Source organism: Strix aluco, chromosome 7 (genome assembly GCF_031877795.1).
Source record: "Strix aluco isolate bStrAlu1 chromosome 7, bStrAlu1.hap1, whole genome shotgun sequence".
Classification (NCBI taxonomy): Eukaryota; Metazoa; Chordata; class Aves; order Strigiformes; family Strigidae; genus Strix; species Strix aluco.
The window spans coordinates 29300830-29321377 of record NC_133937.1 but is presented as its reverse complement, the minus strand read 5'-3'; the positions used below and the strand labels follow the sequence as shown (position 1 = coordinate 29321377).

The window sequence follows — 20548 nt, the reverse complement described above, 5'->3', positions numbered from 1 at the left end:
CTCTGAAAGTGTCCTTCTTCTTGTGTATGCTCTGGACCTTGGTCGTGTTCTAAACAATTTCAGCATGTGACCATGGAGAAGCTGTCATGCTCTACAGCAAATCCCACACCATGGGGATGTCAGGGAAACTGTAGAGACTCAGCACAGAGAGTATCTGTCCTGCAGCATAGACACAACTCTTCAGACCTATAGTTACTCTGGGAGTCACAGGACTTGGGCTGTTTGTTGCCTCTGTAAATCTTTGTTGTTCCCTCACTCTGTTCCTTGCTTTAAGCTTAAGCTTGGGTAGCATCCACGTAAACTCAGCAGGGCAAGTAATGGTGCTGAATGATATGTCCTTGACTAGGTTTCTGTCAGACCTGGGCCCCAAGCATTACATTGTGCCACCTTCAAATGCTGCCTCTGGTCTACTTCCCAAAGAGTGGCATGGCGTAATCGGAACAGCTATGCTGGGCTCTCTCTTGGTATAAAGGAACAATGGATAAGTCTGCTGTCTGCTGTAGGTTGGAATGAAAGAAATAATGGGAGGATGAAGCAGGTGAAGAAGGAAAGTACTTAAAGGAAGAAAGTAATCAAGGGTAGATTTACAAGAGGTGTAAGGGAAAGAAGTGTTGTGTTGCATTGAATGGATGGTGTCACTTCATGTCGTGTGAGGCTGGGGAACAGCACTGCTGCCTCAGAAAATAGGTTTGTGACAGTAGGAAGAATCTGTGCTCAGGGTCTTAAGTGTCTTGACTTTGTTCTTTTCCTTTCAGATGCCCAATACATCACTTGCAAGATGCAGAACTGCAGTGAAGCCACTCGCAGCAAACCTTTTCCAGGCTATATTGACCATAACTCCTTGATTGTCCAGGATGATTATGTCTTTGTTCAGGTGCAGAACACCCTCTTCTCTTATTTATTCTACTATTTTATATTGTATCATTCTATATTCTATTATTTTCTCTTCCATTCCTTTGCGTGTGTGCATGTGTGATAGCTCCCAACTAATTAGACAAGACTGAATCCAAATAATAAAGGCACTGAGTGGATTGTAGCAGTTCCTTACAATGCTAATAGTGTTCCTTTTACCTCTAGTTTCTTGTAAATGTAGGATCATAGAGTTCCTGCCTGGAGCACCCACCATATGTACTAGAGTGCTCTGTGCCACTCCCTGCAATCTCATCAGCACTCTAGGATTACTTCTCTAACCCCCCCAGCTTGAAGTGATATGTCAGTCTTCTGCTATTGCAAGGGAATAGACCAAAGCTTTTTTGAACATGTGAGGGAAATAGAAAAGGAGGGAGGGAGTCAGGGGAAGAACCAAAGAAGGACTAATCAGGCTTTATTGTTATGCCTCAGTTGTGATTATAGTGAAAAGGCTGAAGATGAGAGGTACTCAGCCAAGCTGTATTCCAGGTGAGAGCTGGTGAATAGATCTGAACTACTGCAGGTTTTATTAGGCTTCCGCCAGTGTCCATTTAATAACAGCTGAAGAGGACAAAAATAACAGCAGAATTGCAGAGAACATGGAGGTGAACTGGAAATCATTAGGACTAAACTGGTCTTCCAGGCAGTTTATATTCTGCCATGCTTGGGGGTGGAGGGAAGAGAGAGGACTGATATTTTAAATTGGGTGAGTTGATTGCTAATTACCTTCAGTTAATGAACTCAGTTATAAACACCAGTCTAAATCATCCACAAATAAATCTGGGACATACGTTCCAGAATAGCTTTTGTGCCCAGTGTGTCTGAGGCATAAATGAAATGTTTATGTGCTAAGGAAAACAGGGTCACGCATCAGTGTTCAGCCATGCTCTCTCATTTCAGAGTGACTATGTTTGTGGCTCGAGTGACACAGGAGTTGGGGAATTTCTCTTCATATGTGAATTGATTTGTTACTTCATCACTGATGCCTTGGTTTTTTGCTCTTCAAGATTGTTAGTCTTCTCTGATCTGACCTCATGTCAATACACACTGTAGGGAAGCCAACCCCTTTGCCTCATCTGAAGTCAATACTGGAGAGGTTATCTACCTTTCTGGATAGCCCTTGTATTTTGATGCATTTCTTTTTCTGTCTATAAGCTGTAGTACTGTAGTATAGTGTTCCCAGTGCTGTCAAATTTCAGCTTTGTTCTACCTCTGTGCTAGCTGCACAGTGGAAGGAGGAACATGTGAGGAGAGGCAGCCTCTTACGATGTTCCCCTTAATGCCCAATGGGCTTTGCACAACTTTATAGATTCATGTTTGTAATACAGTCTGAGAAGGTATCATGTAATATTTCGATTTGGAAAGCTCCCATTTTAATCCTTAAACTTCTTAGGATTCTTAAACAGAAATAAATATAACAGGTCAAAGAGATAGTACTTGCAAATCATTAATATTTGACAGGTACAGGTATGAAATAATAATATTGTAATCCCTGAAAACAAACTCTGCTTTATTCTAAGTAGTCAGTGAATTCACTGTTGGCTGGTAATTTGAAATGGGATTCTTCAGGTGCTTATATATGTGTCTGGATGTACCTGGCTGGCAAGGAACAGTTAAACAGTGGCTGATGCTGGACCCTGCCTTATCCCAGGCACTGTTCTTCAGATGATGCATAGCCCTATAGCAGACAGAAAAGGCTTGGAAGAATAGATGAACACCCTGAGCACCCACCCTTAGCCTTCCTTACCTTCCTTGATCTGCATCTAGCTTTTCTGCAACTAAGGCATTTGGCTTTAAAATAAGTAGGTTCAAAAGCATGAGGATAAGGGAATATGGGTTTATTTCTCCCACTACACTGTATTTTATTTACAAACTCACACTCTCTCATAAACAATGCTTCTGGCCTTCCTTCACCTAACTTTTGCCCAATTCTCTTAAAAAAAATAATAATTGAAGAGTTTTAGAATAAGAAATGGTTCTTATTATTTAATCTGGTATGAACGTAGTCTCTGTGTATCTTGCATTTTAAAATACTGCAGTGCATTTTAAAACACTTACTACTAAAGAAGAGTCTTGATAAGCCCAGATATCAGGCAATTAAAGCAAAATTCTGCATGGAGAATCCCTTGGAATATTTGTTCTTCAGTATCTTTCATCCAGGGATTTCAATGTACTTTACAAACATTGATTATACTTCAGTAGCACTGGAAGCCAGATAACATTGACAGCTTTTTTTCCTTCTATTTTTTCCACCCCTTAATAGGTGGTAGGAAATGAAACCTCACATTGCTCTAACCTAGTATTTTCAAGGTCTTGCCATCAGTATTTAGGCACTTAAATAAATGGCCAGTTTCACAGAAATACAAATCAGCAGAGCTTCTGCTGCCTTCAAAAGCTGTGAATGCTTAGATACATATGATGGTTTATATAGGGCCACACAGGAAGCAAAGCTAGAGGCAGAAATAGAAATCAAGAGTCATGTCTGCCAATCTGCCGATCTAACCCATAGCCTACATGGCAGCTCTGCAGATAGTGAAGAACAGGTTGTTTTGTGGTAAGGCAGGGAAGAGCTGTGGTATCAGCAGTTGACATAATGGCCAAAGTGAAGCCAGGACTTCACTTTCCCCAGACTTTCACCTGAAATTATGGCCTTTGTCTCTCTCTGCAGAAAATGGAATTCCTCTTGCTTTCTTCTTCACTCACCGTCGGTTGGATCAATGTTTATTCATCAGCTGTAATAGTGCTGCAGTTTTAAGCCATTGCCACCAACACTGTGGTATTTCCCTTGACAGCTTTTGCTTGATATTTTCCATGATAATAAAAAAAAAATTTAAAAAATCCTGATGATAACATTCCTGCTTCTCTCGTAGTTGACATCAGGAGGAAGACCACATTATTACGTTTCTTATAGGAGGAATGCATTTGCACAAATGAAGCTGCCAAAGTACTCCTTGCCCAAGGTAGGTTGCTGTTACTGGAATGCTCATATGAACTTATAAATATTTTGATTGTACAGAAATTCTGAAATACAACACAAGTAACTGCAGGATGACATGCAATGAGTGAAAACATCGCTCTTCTTTAACAATTTGCAAGCAAGAAAGGACTGAAAACAAAGTCAGCACTTTGGCTAGTCAAGGACATCAGCATGAAAAGTAGACAGATACCACAGCCCATGTCAATTACCATTTCTTTATGGTTAGTTAATTAAGTTTTGATGGGGACTCTCTTTTCTGCTTTTTTTTTTCCTTTTTTTGGTTTTAAAATGCCCTTCTCCTGTCCCTGTCCTGTGTGGGTTGCTTTCTGTGCTGTGCCTCATTAGCAGATTTTAATGGGGACCAAGCAAAGAGATGTCTTTGTGTATCTGCTCCATATCTTCCCTAATTAAGAACAATGGTGAATTAGCATTGGAGCTTGAAAGGCTATTGCTGACTTTTGGAGCTGAATTTTTTAAAAGACCTATATAAAATGTTTGCTCCATTTTGAAGAAATCACCATTTTGCAGCTGGGCTCCTCATGGCTTCTTAACAAAGACAGGATTTTTTTTTCTTTTTTGAGGACTTTTCATTCTTGATATAGTCTGGTTTAAATAAAATTTAAACCCAAAGGTAGGAAATGATCTTGTGGATTCTATGTGAGGTCTAACATCTGGAGACAAATGCATTCCCAGAAAGTAAGCAAGGATTGTCAAAACAAAAAAAAAGAAAGTGCAAGGTCAGCCTGTTCCTAGAACTTGAAAGTGCACCAGATTTTGTAGGTGGAAATATTCAAAGGAATAATTCGGCTAATATTACAACTGGCTGTCTTGATTCCTCAACTCAACTGACCTGTTTATACTGGATTGAATGGGTGACCTTCATATAACCAGACTGCAGCTCAAACCCAGTCCTTCAATGCCATACCTTACTTACTCTGCTGCTGTACCCTTTGCTCCTGTTTACATCACCTGAAAACTCAGCTTACAGGACATTGAGGACCCTACCAGTGGCTCTGACACAGGAGACCTGTGGTCTACCCCAAATTCTTCAGTCATGTTTAAAGATAGGTTGGTTTGAAATTTCCTGTCCAAGCAGGAAGGAATTATGCTATCAGTTCAGGTCAAATATAAACAGGTGTTATTTAAAGTAGCCCTTAGCAAAGGAGTTGCATTTTTAGCATGGTTATTGTAACATCCAAATCAAAATTGTCATTTACAGCTGATTCAGATCATCTGTAGAGAGACTGCTTGCTTTGAACAGGTTGTCTCCTTTAGCACACACTTATTTTTCCAACTGTTCAACTTCTCAAAGAAATCTCTGGAGAGCCAGGGAAAATGCAGTACAGTTGAATTGCAATGTTTTCTCAGAGAATAGGAATTGGAGCAATACCTTCATGTTATTTGACCCAAAGAAAAAGGCAGATATTTAAGGAGATAAGGTGCTTTGTCACAATCTCGGCATATCTTCAAAGACCGAAGAGCTACATTTGGCTTGGAAGGAGCTACAGTGAAGCTGTGGCTGTCTAGTAGGCTGCTATCAAAGCAGGATAGCTGCTTTTATTAAAAATGCACAAAGTGTTATACTATTCAAGGAATTGAAACAAACAGCTTCTTTTATGCCTAAATTCTCTTTTATCTCCTTCAGCTAAGAAAGAGGGGCCAAATATGGTAAACAGTACTAAGTGACTTCTGGAATTGAAGATGGAAATAGCAAGCTTTTTGTCTCTGCATGTCACTCTTCCTAAACTGGAGGGGTGTGACAGCAGGCAGCTTTGGCAGGTGATACTGCTGCTCAGGCAGGCATGGGCTACAGCAAATCAAAACTAAAATATTCTTGTTGACATTGATAGCCTGGTAGCCAGTTTGATTAAAAGCCTAAATGAACTTGAAACTCTCTCCCATACAAGAAAATACCTGCATATGTGCATACAGGTGGTGTTTTAACTTCATAAATGGTCTATATTGAGACCTGTTAATTTCTGCAGCAATGTTGATCTGTGGGTTGGTACTGCCTATATTCTGTACCACAGCACCACAATGTGGGCTCTGTCACAGACTCTGTAATGTCACTCATGATAATCACCTTAAATGTACACACAGGGTACATTCACTCCATTTTAGACCAATGCACTGGGCAGACATCTGTGAATATGGAAGCAAGCCAAGCAATTTCTCTTTTAAAAAGACCTGTCCTTAACTCGTGCTGGGCTGAATACTGATGGGATGGGTGTGTGTGGTACCTCTGTTTTAAATTCATCATCTTCTTTCAAGCTCAGGATGCACATCCTGATGGAAGAAACAATAACACAAAAAAATCCGTAAATACAGACCTTAAAAAGAGCTGACAGTCCCAGTAATTGACAGGATAAAACAGGCATTACACATCCCTGCTATTTAACTTGCCAGGAAGAAAAGTTATCTGACCAAGTGCAAAAAGGGCAATTGAAGCATATTTAGTAATTCAGAAAGCCCTGGCCTTTAGTCATTTGAGTAGACACCTGATCAAACCCATGCACAGCACCATGCTCTTACTTTTGTCTTTGGAAAGGCGAGAGGGACAGATAGTAGAACTGCATATTAATGTACTTCTGCTGTGTGCTGGAACAGAGGAGGAAAGCTCAGGTTCTCAAAAGACACATGTGTGGTGAGCCCCTGAAGATGACAGCGACTGAGAATGGTGTCTTGCTTCACTCCTGTCCCCTTCCCTTTCTGCATGGTGTAGTAGTGGAAGATGCAGTGAAGCTCTTGCTCCATATCAAGATGAAAGCTTTCTTTCTGTATTATTCCTCCCCCCCAAAAAACAACCCCCAATTTTCCCAATGTGGAAACCAAAAAATTCCTGATATTGGTCAAAGGCCTGTTTGATGCCCATATACTGATCCCTTTGTATCAAAGCTTTGCATTGTTACTGCATCTATTGGACAAAGCCGTAGTAAGAGGAAAAGTCAATTGATTCCCAAAGGCAAACAGTTGGAACGCTATTTTTTTTTACTTTCTGTGCTATGTATATTATGCCAATTCTGTTGTAATCACTGCTTCTCTAAGCTTAAATTCTTTCAGTTTTACTGGAATCTTCTTTATAATTGCATTTTATAGCATGATCTGATCAAAACTGAGGAAGCATCTAGTGAATAAATTAACTTATTTGCTTCTTAAACATTCATTAAATTGCCTTTAGTTTTTACTGGTGTTGATCAGAATATCTTTTTATCTGTCTCCCCTGGTTATTACAAAACTATTGATTAAAATGTTAAGTTAATGAAACTGTACATTCATCAGATAAAACAAGTTTTACTTATAATCTCTGTCTACGTTTAGAGGGGTCTGCCCATGTGTGTATGCACATATGCAAAAATTTAAACTTGAGATTAGAACTGTGCTAGCCACTGTTGCTGTAAGCACATTGGGAACACCTAGCCATGTAAATCTACCAGCAGATTGACTAAGATGACAATCTGAAATAAGGAGCCTCTGACAAACAGCTGCAGCAGTAACTTCTACTAGCACAGCTGGAGCTAAGAGAGGATATCTATTCACAGCCACAATTAGTAGAAGGCAGTGGACTTATATTGCCTTTCTTATTGCCTCAAGATTTAAGCCAATCTGTTCCTCCACAAAACCAACCCATCTTCTGGGATATATTTTTCTCCAGTGCAAAGAAGCAAGTAAATCAAGTGAATATTCATCCATTCCGTACTCATCTCTGGATCTGGATGAACAAACAACTGTTCTGAATCTTAAGTCATGGTGAATCCACTTCCAAATTTATAGATCAGATTTCTTCATTATATTATGTTTCATCTTTATATTACAAGGCTCCATCTGGAAGTAGTAATTCCCCCTTCAAGACCACGAGAAAGTGAATTGTCAAAGGCTATTATTAACAAAAGGAAGTAGCATCAGCTTCCAAAGAGTATATTTTCTGAAAAAGTTCCCAGTTTTGCATGTAGAAAGCCCTGGCTGAGATTCATGGAAGCAGAATAACTTTGGGATATCTGCCCAAAACAGACAGAACAGCTGAATCTTCTGGGAATCACCTGGTGCTAAGAAATCTACATTTCTTTTCCTACCTTCACAGATTTTTGTGGCACCAGAGAACTCAGGGTGCCTGTGCTGGGCAGATAGAGCCTGGGAATTTCATTACAACAATCTCTCTCTTGGTGGCTTGTTCCACTGTGTAATAATTTCTCCAGGCATTGAAAGAGCAAATCAGGTTTAATAGTTTCTGTTTTTTCTTTGATTATGCAATCTTTTAATTGCTTCCTACCTGCTGTAACACACAGTACAAACAGAGTAAAAAAAAAAAGCCACCTCACTCATAAACTAGTGATCTAACTATAATTCTGCTCTTTACATCTAGTGAGGATTAGAGCTGTCTTTCTGTTATAGTTCATGGGGGGCTGTTTAGCACAGTGGTCCAGGGCCTTGACTTCTAGTCCACACTGTCATTAGAAATAATAAATAACAGCAGCACTGGCTGCAGACATTAACCCATAGATCCTTCTTGTATCAGCTCCCAAGGTTTCTGAATGCTAGGCAAGAAGCAGCTGTTTCAGATGCTGTTTTTTCCTCTTTTTATAGAACTAACCCCACATTTTTAATATCTACAGTCACAATCACAAGTGGAATCACTGAGGTGCCAAAAAACCCCCCAAATAACAAACCACCCACCCACCCCCCAAAGATAGTACTCATTAAAATGGAAGTGTTGGTGGTGGTGGGGGGAAGTGCTGCTGTATAACACTGTACTGCCAATAAAAATGTTCAATTAACACCTCATCAGTTAATTACCACTTTGAAAACTGGCAGAAGAGAGCTGGTGTAAAATATTCCTGGATGGAATTATCCACTTACAGGAGTGTTGTCTACAGTTTCCGATTAAAATCCAGCCTAAATATATCCCTTGCGTCTCCACAATTACTTTGGTGTCCTTGGAAATGACGGAGCAGAGCTCCCTCTAGTAACCTTCCTCTCTTTCCTTTCCCCAGGATATGCATGTTATCAGCACAGATGAGAATCAGGTGTTTGCAGCTGTACAAGAGTGGAACCAGAATGACACGTACAACCTGTATATCTCGGACACCCGAGGGGTGTACTTCACCCTGGCCTTGGAAAATGTCAAGAGTAGTCAAGGGCTGGAGGGGAATGTGATGATTGACCTCTATGAGGTATGTCATGACTCCAAACATATCATGCGTATCTCAGGAGCTCACATGATCCCAGTACTGTCTCCTTCTTGCACTTCAGTCTCATAATATGTATGTGAACAGCAGAGCCAAAAAGTGACTAAAAACATAGTTTTACCTTCCTTTTACTTAAGGGCCTCAATGCAATCATGAGTTTCAAGGCCAGGTTTTACACAGGTGTCGAATTTGGGCCCAGCCTAATATTATGAACAGATTCACTGCTGTACTCTCCTGTAGCTTCTCAGGTGAGGAAGAGCTCATGGCTCTTTCGTGCATAGGGAGATATGCATTGGAAAATGTAGTAGAATAGTTCATTCAGTCCCTAAGAGGAGCTCATTAAATTTTTCAGCCAAAATCCTGCTGACCCACATTGGTCCAGCCTATGACTCTGAAAGCTCCCAACACTTGAATGGCAACATTCTCCAATTTTTGTTGCGTTTCTGACAGTCTAATCTCTTGGTTTAGAAGTAAGGAGAGACAGCAGTTTTCAGCTATGTTTGTCACCTTCCTCAGCTTGGACTATTCTGGGAACTGAAGTGATTTTAGATACGCCCTCCTGAGCTATCCCATGGTCATGGAAACTCTCCTACCTCATTTTGATGTCGCTTTTACTCCTGAGCCTTTTTCTGACAAGTACATTCTGCCTAAACTCACCTGTAAAAAGGCCAATTCGCATTGTCTTTTATGACAACTGATCCTAAGAATAGGACTTTTAATGTGCCCTTGTACTTCTCTTGCTCTGCTGCCTGTTCTACTTCTGGAGACAGCACTCGGCTAAGTAGAAATTCAGTCCTCAGCTGCTGTTTCGAGGGACAGCTTCTCTTTTCAGGTCTCCTCCAGGGGATTTTCTGACCATTTAGGATAAAGGCCATGAACTAGATCCGAGTTCCTCTGAAAATGAAGATGCTTCATGTGTTTCCCCATCACCATCTGAATATTAGCTCTGCTATGTAGTTTGCCTTCAGCTGCCCTTTACTTGGAAACCACCTTGAATTGTCCAGAGAGCCCAAGTGTTGTACCTAAATGCAGATGAACTGTGGGAGGATGGGCACAGGAATTTCAGTCATTTGGGAATTTTTACTATTATTCTCTCGGCAGTGCTGACAGCCCATGGAATAACTGTTGCCTCTTATTGCTGTCAGCTCAAGAAGCAGTTTCACTGCATTATGTAAGGGTGTCCTGCATCCCAGGGGGAAAGAACAGCCTTTGTTTTGTTTTACTAGGCTGACACCACACAGTAACCTGGATTGAAATTGATGGAATCAGACTTGTAGCATCATATCTGCTGATTATCTAGATACAAAGAATATTGGCTGACACTAAACCTGGCACAGACCTTCCTTTCAATTTGATGTTCTAGCTGGAAGGGAACAGAAAGCCATCTAGCATGATTCTCCCTGTAGGGTTGTTGCAAATGATGAATGCTCTGGGGGTAAGTGGAGATGAAGATGAGAGAAGAAAAAAATCCATAGATAAATTAAAAGGAAGTGGAGAGATTACAAAATGAGTCCCTCTGTGGTGACAGTGGTATATTTAGAAAAGCAAGATGGAGAAGATGCCAGAGAAAGACCTGTTTAATGTGCACGTATCTGTATGCATGTTTGTCAGGTGTTAGAAGTAAATTCTTCTGGTTGCACTGTAGTGAATGTGTTTGTGTGTGTAATTTCCTAAACTGATTCTACATCAAGGATAAATCTGCTCAGTGCTGCTCAACGGGGAATTGCATTGGACATGAAGAGAAAAAAGGTTCTTTCATGGTGCCTCATCATGTTCTCTCTTCTATTCTCCTGCAAGTCATCAGGAGCCTTTCACTCAGAGGTTGTTATTTCAGTGTGTGGGCTCTTCTGCTGCTGGACCTTGTAGAGGATGAGGAGACCACTCCTGGAGGGACACTATTCCAGCTTCCACATGGGGTATGAGAATAGCTCTTCTCTCCACCATCTTCCTCAGTAACACACTGGACTCAGCATTCAGTGGGTGTGCAGTCACAAAAGGGCTGTACTAGAGACCATCTCCTAGAGCAAGGAAAGAGCAAGAATCACTGGCCATTGGGTCTGAGTGCCCTTTCTAGTTCCTGCACCTCCCCAGTGATGTGGTATGGCTCTGCTTGGCTCTGTAGTTGGACAGGTCTACAGCAAGACAAGCCTGCCTGTGGGAATCCATGGCTGAAGTGATAACAGACTGTGAGGAGATGTGTCTATAACTATGGTATATAAGCCTATCACTCTGGGACTTGTATTTTTTAGCAGTGTGCATCTTGGATGGGAAGTATATGTTTGATGTATCAAGTTGGTGATGGGGAGTGAAGAATGTGTTTTGAGTTATGTGTTTGAGTGTCTTGTTATGAATCTTTCTAAAACTGTAGACAGCATTTGTATCTGCACACAATGCATTCGGGGCGGTGAAGGTTGTCTACGATGCCTGTGTGGGAGCTGATGGAGTGCTTTTCTCTCTGACCACTGGTGGTCATGCACTTACTTGCATGAGTGTCTCTCTTACAGTTGTATGAATAGCAGAGATGAACAGATCATTGTGTGTGTCAAGGTTGTGTGTATGCAGTAGGTGTATCTCTTCCTACTGAGAGCACACAAACATGTATAGTGTGTGCGGTCTTTTTTTAAGCTAAAGCTGTCCAAGACTGACAGTATAACTTACACTTTGCTTTCCTGGGAAAGGATTCTGAGTCCCAGCCCATGACTAGAATCATAAAAAGAAAAATTCACAGGATTTCAGAACACATTTATCACCTGATATATAAAACGCTCTTTAATCATTTATGGCCAGCATTTCACAGGGACTATATAATACAACTATTTCAGGACAACAACAAAGAAAAGTACAAATGGAGCTATAGGCTCTGGCCTCTGGTAGTAAAGGCAAAACTATGTTATTTTTCCAGCCCCGTCTATTCATGCAATATCACTGGGAGACAGAGTACCCTTGTCTTTTCAGAGTGCCTTTCTACTACAACAAAAAAAATCCTGAATACTTAGTTGAGTGGGACTACACAGTCCAGCTAAGAAATTGAAAATATTATCTTTTTATGCTTATATTAACAATGAATTAGTTAACTACTTAATTTAAAGACTATTGCCCATTATAGCAAGTCATGTCTAAGTTTTTACATAACCTCAAATGAAATTCAGTGCCATTTCTGCAATAGCAGAAAACTGCTATTCAGGATGACTAAGTACACCAATGTACTATACCTATGCACTGTACGTTAGTAGTCCCACAGTATGTGACTAAAAGTGCTGTAAGGTCATACTCACTGGAAGCTGTAGCATCCAAATTCAGCCACATAATTAAATCAGTTGAGCTGGAACAAACTTTGAATCTGTTGTGTAACCATTTACCACGTGATGCCATTTAAGTTATAATCTCTATGAAAAAAAAAGTCTTGATGAATGATTCTGTGTACTAGCTCTACATCAGAAGAAGAGACGTGGTGGATGACTGAACAGACTTGCTGGAAACCAAAAAGTTTCTCACTTTCCCCGGTCTCCAGATTTCACTTCCCTTTTTATTGCAGCACTCAGATTGCAGAATGACAGCCTAACAAATTCATTCGCAAGGTGAAGCAACTATTGGGCTATTGATTTTCAGTGTGCTGAGAAGATGGGAACATTCTGCAGTGTGAGTTGTGGTTTGAGGTTGACTTTTTTCCTCCCCACTAAGACACTTTTGGGCTTGGTTCCAATATGAGTCTGTTAGCATCACATTTTCCAAAATCCTCCTTCAGGTCTATGGAGTAAAGCTACTGGGTAAAACACCAGGAAAAAAAAACCCAAAAAGGATTAATATCTCATTTCTAGCTCTATAACTAGCATTCTGGGTGGCCTTGCTTGAATCACTGGTGATTTGGTTTCCTCAAAATATAAAAAAGTAATAAAAAAAGTAATAAAAATACCTCTGTGCCCCAAGTTATCCTGTTGAAACACTGATAATTATGAACTGCATTGGAATCCTTAGATGAAATGTCTTAGGCAGGCTATATGAGAATAGAAGCACTGAACTGCAAGTTTATGTGTGTGTTGCCATTTTCTTTGCAAGGCCAGAATTGCTGCTGTTTCCTGCTACTGCAGTGCAAGAGACAAATAATTGCCCTGTACATATTTCATCTTTCAGGGGGAAGGATGTCTACACAGTTGAGAGGTTGTCACTTTACAAATAATGCTATTGACATCTTACCATGTTCTCATGATGATTCTGAAATATAAGCTCTCTTTTCTATTTGTCACCTTTCCACCTGTGATGGTCTTATCTTGTCCTCAGCACCTCAATTTGCCTTCCTTTGATATTACTTGGCAATTCTTGCCCTATCATTTACCACATTGACACAGCCACCAGGTCCCTGTTGGGTTTGACAGGGCAAGAGAGACACATGCACAGAACCTGCATCGGCTTGATCTATTTTTCAGCCATGTCAATTTTTCCTAGGTAGCAGGGATAAAGGGAATGTTCTTGGCTAACAAGAAGATTGACAACCAAGTGAAAACTTTCATCACCTACAATAAAGGGAGAGACTGGAGTTTGTTGCAGGCTCCGGACACTGATCTGAGAGGAAACCCCGTTCACTGTCTCCTAGTAAGTACCTGGGGGCTACTTGCGGGGTGGTAACATCGCAGAACAATCTTTTTCTACCAGGTAACCAAAGAAGGAGTAGGCAGCTCCTCCCTCTGTGCAGTGTATGTCATGGAGGGAATATGGCTTATTAAAAGTGCAGTACATCAGCTTGGGCGGCCAGGTGATATTGCAAGAGCTGGCATTGTAATTTTTGCTTAATTTAATTTCTGGAACTTAAGGAAGCATCGTAGATCAGCTTCCTTCTGCACAACTGATGGTCTCCCCTTGAACAGTAGGTGAAGCTGGACGCCGTTTCTGCGCAGTTGGTTCTCTGGACACTAGATGGGAGGAGTGAGCTATTGTAGCTCAGGAATTTTCAGGACCTGATTAAGTTGAGACAGGCTCGGAGGAAAGGAGGGCTCTTATTTCTTTCAGGCCGCTCTGTTGGCAGTATTAAATTTCTCTTTGATCTCAGAAGTGAGAATCGACACATTCATCCAAATATATGTATAGCTATGTGTTGGGTGTATAATGTATCTATGTTTGTACTTACTGATATAGATCAACATTTAGATAAGTCTTTAATCATCATTATAGGTAAACAGTTTCCAAGAGTGAAAGTGAAATATAAGCAGTGTGAATAGAATTGGAGGTCTCTTCAAATTAAAAAGTTTAGACTGATCTCGACATATTTTTCAGGCAATATAATCTAAACACAGTAGTGGGGTAATAGTCATAACCCTAGCCTCTGGGATTCTCAATAGCTTTATATTACACAAATTCTAACATGACTCCAGGCAGAATCAGGGGCATTATTTAGACTGCACTTCCTCCTGCTGTCCTGTACCTGCATGTTGTTTTCCATCAGAAAAAAAAAAAAAAAAAAAAAAAATTCTCATTTTGAGGCTGTAAGGTTGTTAGAATCTGAAACAGTGTTATATTTTGTGCATTGTGGTAAGTAGCTGAATGCTACACTAATCTCTTAACTGAACCCTATGCATTATTACAAGAGCAAAGAATAAATAACTTGATATTTGAAGCTGTTCAAAGAATTGATTTTTTGATTAAGCCAAAATGCAAGCCTATCATTTTTCATCCAGTTTGGAAAAAAATGAATAGGGAGGACTGGGGGTCAAACAGAAGAGTTATTTCAGAGCATGACTAAATTTGTTTGGGTTTGTTTTCTTCTTCCAGGTTTTTAAAAATTGTAACTAAGGGCATTTTTAAATTAAAACTTTTTATGAGATGAAAACTGAAAAGATGACATTCAGAAAACTTTGTAGACCTAAAAAAATTGAATTTTTTGGAAGGGGCTATGTGTAGAAGTGTATGTGTTTCAAATAGATTGTAATCTAATTTTCACTCGAGTGAACATATTTGGTAAAAAAACACCTTGGCTTTTTCAAATTATGACCAATTTTATCAGAAACCCAAGATTTTTATTATATGATAAGATAGTGTAATATTTTAGGGGGCTGGCAAGACAGAAGAAATAAAAACCATGCAGGCAAGTAAAATAATCAAAGTAAACTTTATTCTTTTTCCATAAATTTGAAATTTGAGTTCTGAGAAAAGGTCTTTCTTGGTATTGTTGTGCACCGATCAAGAGAGATCTGACTTGCCATTGTGGTTATAAATGAGCCAGAGGTACTACTCTGTGGGGTCCTTATGAAACCGTCGTTTGCAGGAACTGTGTATTTTATATACAAGGGTATGCTGTCCCTGCAGTTATCCACGATATAGTGGAAGTGGTCGTATGGCTCCGTATAAACCAGGCCTGGATGGTTCTTATGGATAGAGGGGATTATGGCTCCCTTAAGCCTTACCATCTGTACTGTATCTGCTACTATACTCATTGGCACCTGAGAACACAATTAATTTCATTTAAAATTAGACCACATATGCCTGGAAAAGCTGGAATTCCCTTGAGGGTGGTAACTTGAACAAGGGGTCATGAGTGTGGACACTTGTAGGTGCATAGTGAGAACTGACCCAGAGAAGCTCTTCGTTCTCTGTGGATTGCATTTACATCCTTGTAGCTCCACTATGCACAAACCTCTACTTAAATACTGGTTTGTTTTTATTTTGCTCTCTGTGTACTTGCTCTGAGAATTGCTTCCACCTGTGCAAGCTTGATGTAGGCTTGTCATCCTGTTTGCACTGGGAAGCAGCCACTTCTTAAATGCTCTGTCATTTGGGCTGAGATAGGCATCTCAGATCTGTGGGCATCTGTAGAAATTGGTCCATGACTTCAGGGTGGTAAGGGACAAATCCTCAGTGGACTTAAACCATGTAGCTCAGTCTTTGCTCTTCCAGAAAGAGAACGAAAAGGAACTTAGTCCTTCCCTGTGATAAAGCCAGAGGAATGTTCAGCTATGTTTATTATCCTCTTCTTTAACATCAGGAAAAACAGTCAAGAGGCCTCTTTCATTGTCTGTCTGAGCACCCCTTCATGCTTAGGTTGTCACAAGCTAGTGGAATGGTAGCAGAGGGATCATCAGCTGAGCATGCAGGGTCTCAGGTAGTCAACTTGGAAATTTGCAAGAAAGCAAATAGATGAAATCTGAACTAAACTGACTTGTTATGTCTTTTACAGGAGCAGGCAGTCTGTCTGCAAGAGAAAGGGAGGATAGCAATACAGAAAATGCATCAAAACCACAGAGTAAAACAACAATCCTGCAAGACAGAGACAAGCTATTTGAAAATCTGATTTGAGTTTCACACTTAATGGTGGGGGAAGATGAAGGCAGAATATAGAATGCAAGAATTCAAGAAATGGTAGAGAAGAGACCGCAGAAGTTGGGAGTGGTAGGGAAATTTTTGAAGCAAAAGCACTGGAAATGTGTGTGCCTGGAAATAAGTCCGGGATCCTGAAATAAGGACATTCTGCTGAGGGAAAATGTGGAGAAAAGGAATTCTCTCCTGCTCTGAGGCAATTCTGTTCCCTGTCAATGTGACATAGCTGTAGTATTTAAACAGTTCACAAATTCCACTCACCTCTTTAGTCACACTCCGTCTACCCCTGCATCACCACTTTTTTTTACCTCCTTACATCAGCTTCTCCTTTTCCTTCTACGTATTACTGTTCCTGGCATGATTCTCCTTTTCCTTACAGCATAACTAAGCGAATTCTTAAATAGTCCATTGTACATCTAGCTTAGCTTCCATCCTTAGTCCACAGCAGATACTAATGCTTTCACACTGCTGCTTTTTGGCATAATTGTCTCTAGCAATAGCTCAGGAGACAGCAATGACATATGTTCTAGTTTGTTGGCAGAATGGGGTCTGCCCTTTCCCAGAGTGACAGGATGGTCCCCAGTCTGCAAGTGCAATGCTGTGTCCTCTGTGCATCTGGTCTTTAAACCTAAACTAAAGAAGAATTAATGCAGAAATAAGTACATAACAGCTAAATTGGCAGCTAAGGAGGTTAAGAGGGAATCTGGTTGAAACACAAGGTGAGCCAGACGGAACCATCCCTCTACTGACAGTACGCTCGAGGTGTTTTTTTCAAAGCAGCTCAAAGAATTTATTTGCATTTTTTGTGAGATGGCTCCGAATAATGAGGATGGAGGAAAGCAATGAAATTCCATCTAATCCCAAGGTTTTGTTTTTCTTGTTTATACCACTTGTTTTCTAAGCTGAATACACTTAATCTTCATAAAATAGCTGCCAAGGTGTTATATCCCAAAGATGCAGGTTTTGTTTGATACTTATCTTGTGCTATGAAGTGTTTAACTGAGGAGTAATTTTATCTTGCAAGTTGTATCTAGGAGAGTTAATCAATTAGCTTTCAAGGATGGTCTTGTGGTTAAAACACAGGGCTGAATCTCAGGAGAATCTTGATTCAATTTTTAGGCCTATCTCCAATTTCCTTGGGCAAGTCATTTATTTTCTCTGTGCCTCCCTTCCCCAGACATCTGTTTATTCCCTCCCACATTTTGTTTGTCTTGTCTATATGGATTATAAGGATTTCAGGACAAAGACCCTTTTCTCATAAGGGGGGGCATTCATGCCATCTGCTACAGAATAATTTAAGCATCTAAGTGAGGTGTTTTGAATAACTCTCCTGGAAGTGTTTATCTCTCTTCACTGCTCCTGGCTAATACTGTGACTACTCCTAGGTTTGTGAATGGTGTCTAGCATCATCCTTGTGTTATAATACTTTGCCCCACTCCTGATCAGGAGCAGTCACTAATAACTGTTTTGTAGGTGTCATGCCATTGGAGACAGTGCAGGTAGACTTTGCAGAACAGCCAAGAAGTGGGTTTGTGGGTGTTTATGAGAAATTTTACTAAGGACTGATGAACTTCCTGAGAGGGGAGCATAAAAGTGCTGGCTTGAAAATATTAGGAAGCGAGTAATGAACTCCACCATGATTGTAAGAACTATGGCAGTGAGCAGAGAGCTATGGCCTGTGCCACTCATGCTTTATCTTCTACCTAGGTTGTAAATGCTCCATGGCAGTGGTCTTGGTGTCTGTGCAGCAGCTAGAACAGCTGGGTACTAGGCAATAACAGGGAAACCCAAAATTGGTGACTGTCAGAGTGGGGAATCGTCTGAGTTGCTGCCATTAGTTTCTGTTTTCAAAATGCTGAGGTGAACTTGGAGTATGTTAGTTTGTTTTAAATATATGCTCTGTATTTAGTCTTTTCACAACATATAAAAATGTAAAAGGAAAGAATTCATGCTCTTGCAATGCTTTTCCACTTCCTGCATGCATGTCAGCTCGATTTGGTTTCCACTCCCTCCCTGCACCCTCGGGCTGCTCCAGTGGCTGCCCTCACAAGGCTGTCAGTTAGAGTTAAGCTGCTCAGTACATTCCATTTGGCAGATTGTGTTCCCTTCTGCACAACCCATGTCCCCTTTTCCTGTCTCACATAAGTGAGAGCTCCCATCCCTCCTCACCACCGTCATTTGCCTTTGTTCTCCGCAGGGGGAATTTTCCTTTCAGGGTTATAGACACCTACTTTGAGATGGGATGGATAAGTGGTCTTCCTCCAATGACCTGTGGGGCTAGGTATCCTGCAGAGGAAGCCTACAAAACTTTTGGGGCTGCAGACCTAGCGTTCTGGCTAATAAAAATATTAGCCAGAAAGACCTGCCTCCTTAGAGCCTGAAGGTCCTTCTGCATAGCCTCTCATGCTCATCTTAAAGCCATGCAAGCTGAAACATGGGCTTTGCTGTATTTGTGTTCCTGTGTGGTGTCCCCCTTGATTGGGTCAGTTTGCTTCAGGTTTTCTTGACAGTATTTTTCTACCTCCCTCCCTTTAGCATGTTTCGTGAAGGGCTCTTCGTGAGGTTTGGAAGGGAAAAGATACTGAAAATAAAACCCAGGAGTGGGCAAAAATCATCAGAAATTTTCAGAAGTTATCACACTACAGATTTGGGGGGAATTGTAATGGCAACTTTGGAAATCTGCCTGTCTGTCTAACCTTCTTGCTCAGCTGATTTATTCTGTACCATTCCTATCTTATCTGAGTACCTGACATACAAAATCAATAACAAATAGGTGAAGTTTCCATGAATGCATTTGTATTGAAATCTCAAAGGTCACATCCAGATGGGGCAATGAAGCATTGTTTTAAACAACTTTTAAACTAACACTTTCCAGTCTTGATATTTCTTCTTAGTACAGTGCAGAACAGAGTCATGTGTCAACAATACTCAGAGTCAAGAAATGATATGACATTGTCTGAACTAAGTTGTTTCTCATGGCTAATTAGTGGTGACTCAGCACCACACTGATAGGGTTATATTGCTTCTTGTTGCAGAGATAGCTTGGACAGTGCTGGTCTGAGAGTCACTTCATCATATCTCAGCCTTGCTTGCTTCTCAAGAGAGCTAGGAGCCAGGGGAGCTAGGTAGTCCTTACCATTACCTGTCCTTGCAAGCTTGGTTGCCTCCTTTGTGGGTACAGCCTCAAAGATCTTGTCCTTGGGAGAAGGTTTCAGCCTAGTGAATCAGTTTCCCAAGGAGATCAGGTTGCATCAGAAAATGATAGCGAAGCTCTTGAAACAGAACCAAGACAGTGGCTGTATCTTTCTAAGGCCTGAATGCAGTGGTTAGGAAGTAATACAGAAAGACACTGTATATTTCTAAGCCTGTAGAAATAGGAGCATGCATTTCATGTTGTGTCAGCTTTTTACTTTTATTTCCCCTTTCTCCATAGCCCTATTGCTCCCTTCATCTTCACCTGAAGGTCTCAGAGAATCCCTATACCTCAGGAAACATCGCCAGCCGAGACACTGCCCCCAGTATTATTGTAGCTTCAGGTATGAAACACTTAAAGATTGCCTGTGTATGATGTGAAAACACTGACAAAATTTTGAGGTTGTGGTGGGTGCGGAGGTGTTGAGTGGCTTGTGGGGTGTCACGCCACCAGTACTGGTAAGGAAGGCAGGCTATTAAATGGAAGTCCTTATGGACCTTCAACTTGTCATGTTTTTTATGGAAAGTGGCCTTCAAGACTGAGGAGATCACTTCCAGTCCTCTACTCCTATGAACATAAGATTCAAATCAGGGTATTTCCTTTGCATATGGAGGTGTGTGGACCTGTATGGATTGGATCTCATATATATTTTCTTCAGACTGAAAGTCTTTCCCTTCCCCATCTTTCTCTTCCCACAACTAGAAGTTCTATAATTGCAAAAGGTAAATAAATAAATTTACTCTCTGATTTGCTAATTCTACTGTTTCTTAGAGTGTTGCATCACTGATCAATGCTCATCTTACAGGTAATATAGGCACTGAACTATCAGACGATGACATCAGCATGTTTGTTTCTTCTGATGCTGGGAACACTTGGAGACAGGTAAATGACACAGAATCACAGGTTTAAATAATAATCATAGGACAATGTCATAAAAGTAGATTAAAACTGTCACTTAATTTTTGTTTCTTTTGGTTCAGA

At 40.6% G+C, this 20548-nt stretch overlaps 1 protein-coding gene across 1 annotated transcript in view; it reads left to right on the top strand.

Annotated features, from left to right (window-relative positions):
• Positions 1-20548, top strand: part of LOC141926073 (VPS10 domain-containing receptor SorCS1-like) — a 297323-nt gene that overhangs the window by 220046 nt on the left and 56729 nt on the right. The window contains exons 7-12 of the mRNA XM_074831226.1: positions 756-874; positions 3780-3869; positions 8875-9054; positions 13513-13659; positions 19808-19910; positions 20373-20449. Coding sequence (XP_074687327.1) covers positions 756-874; positions 3780-3869; positions 8875-9054; positions 13513-13659; positions 19808-19910; positions 20373-20449 — 716 coding nt within the window. The remainder of the gene's footprint in view (positions 1-755; positions 875-3779; positions 3870-8874; positions 9055-13512; positions 13660-19807; positions 19911-20372; positions 20450-20548) is intronic.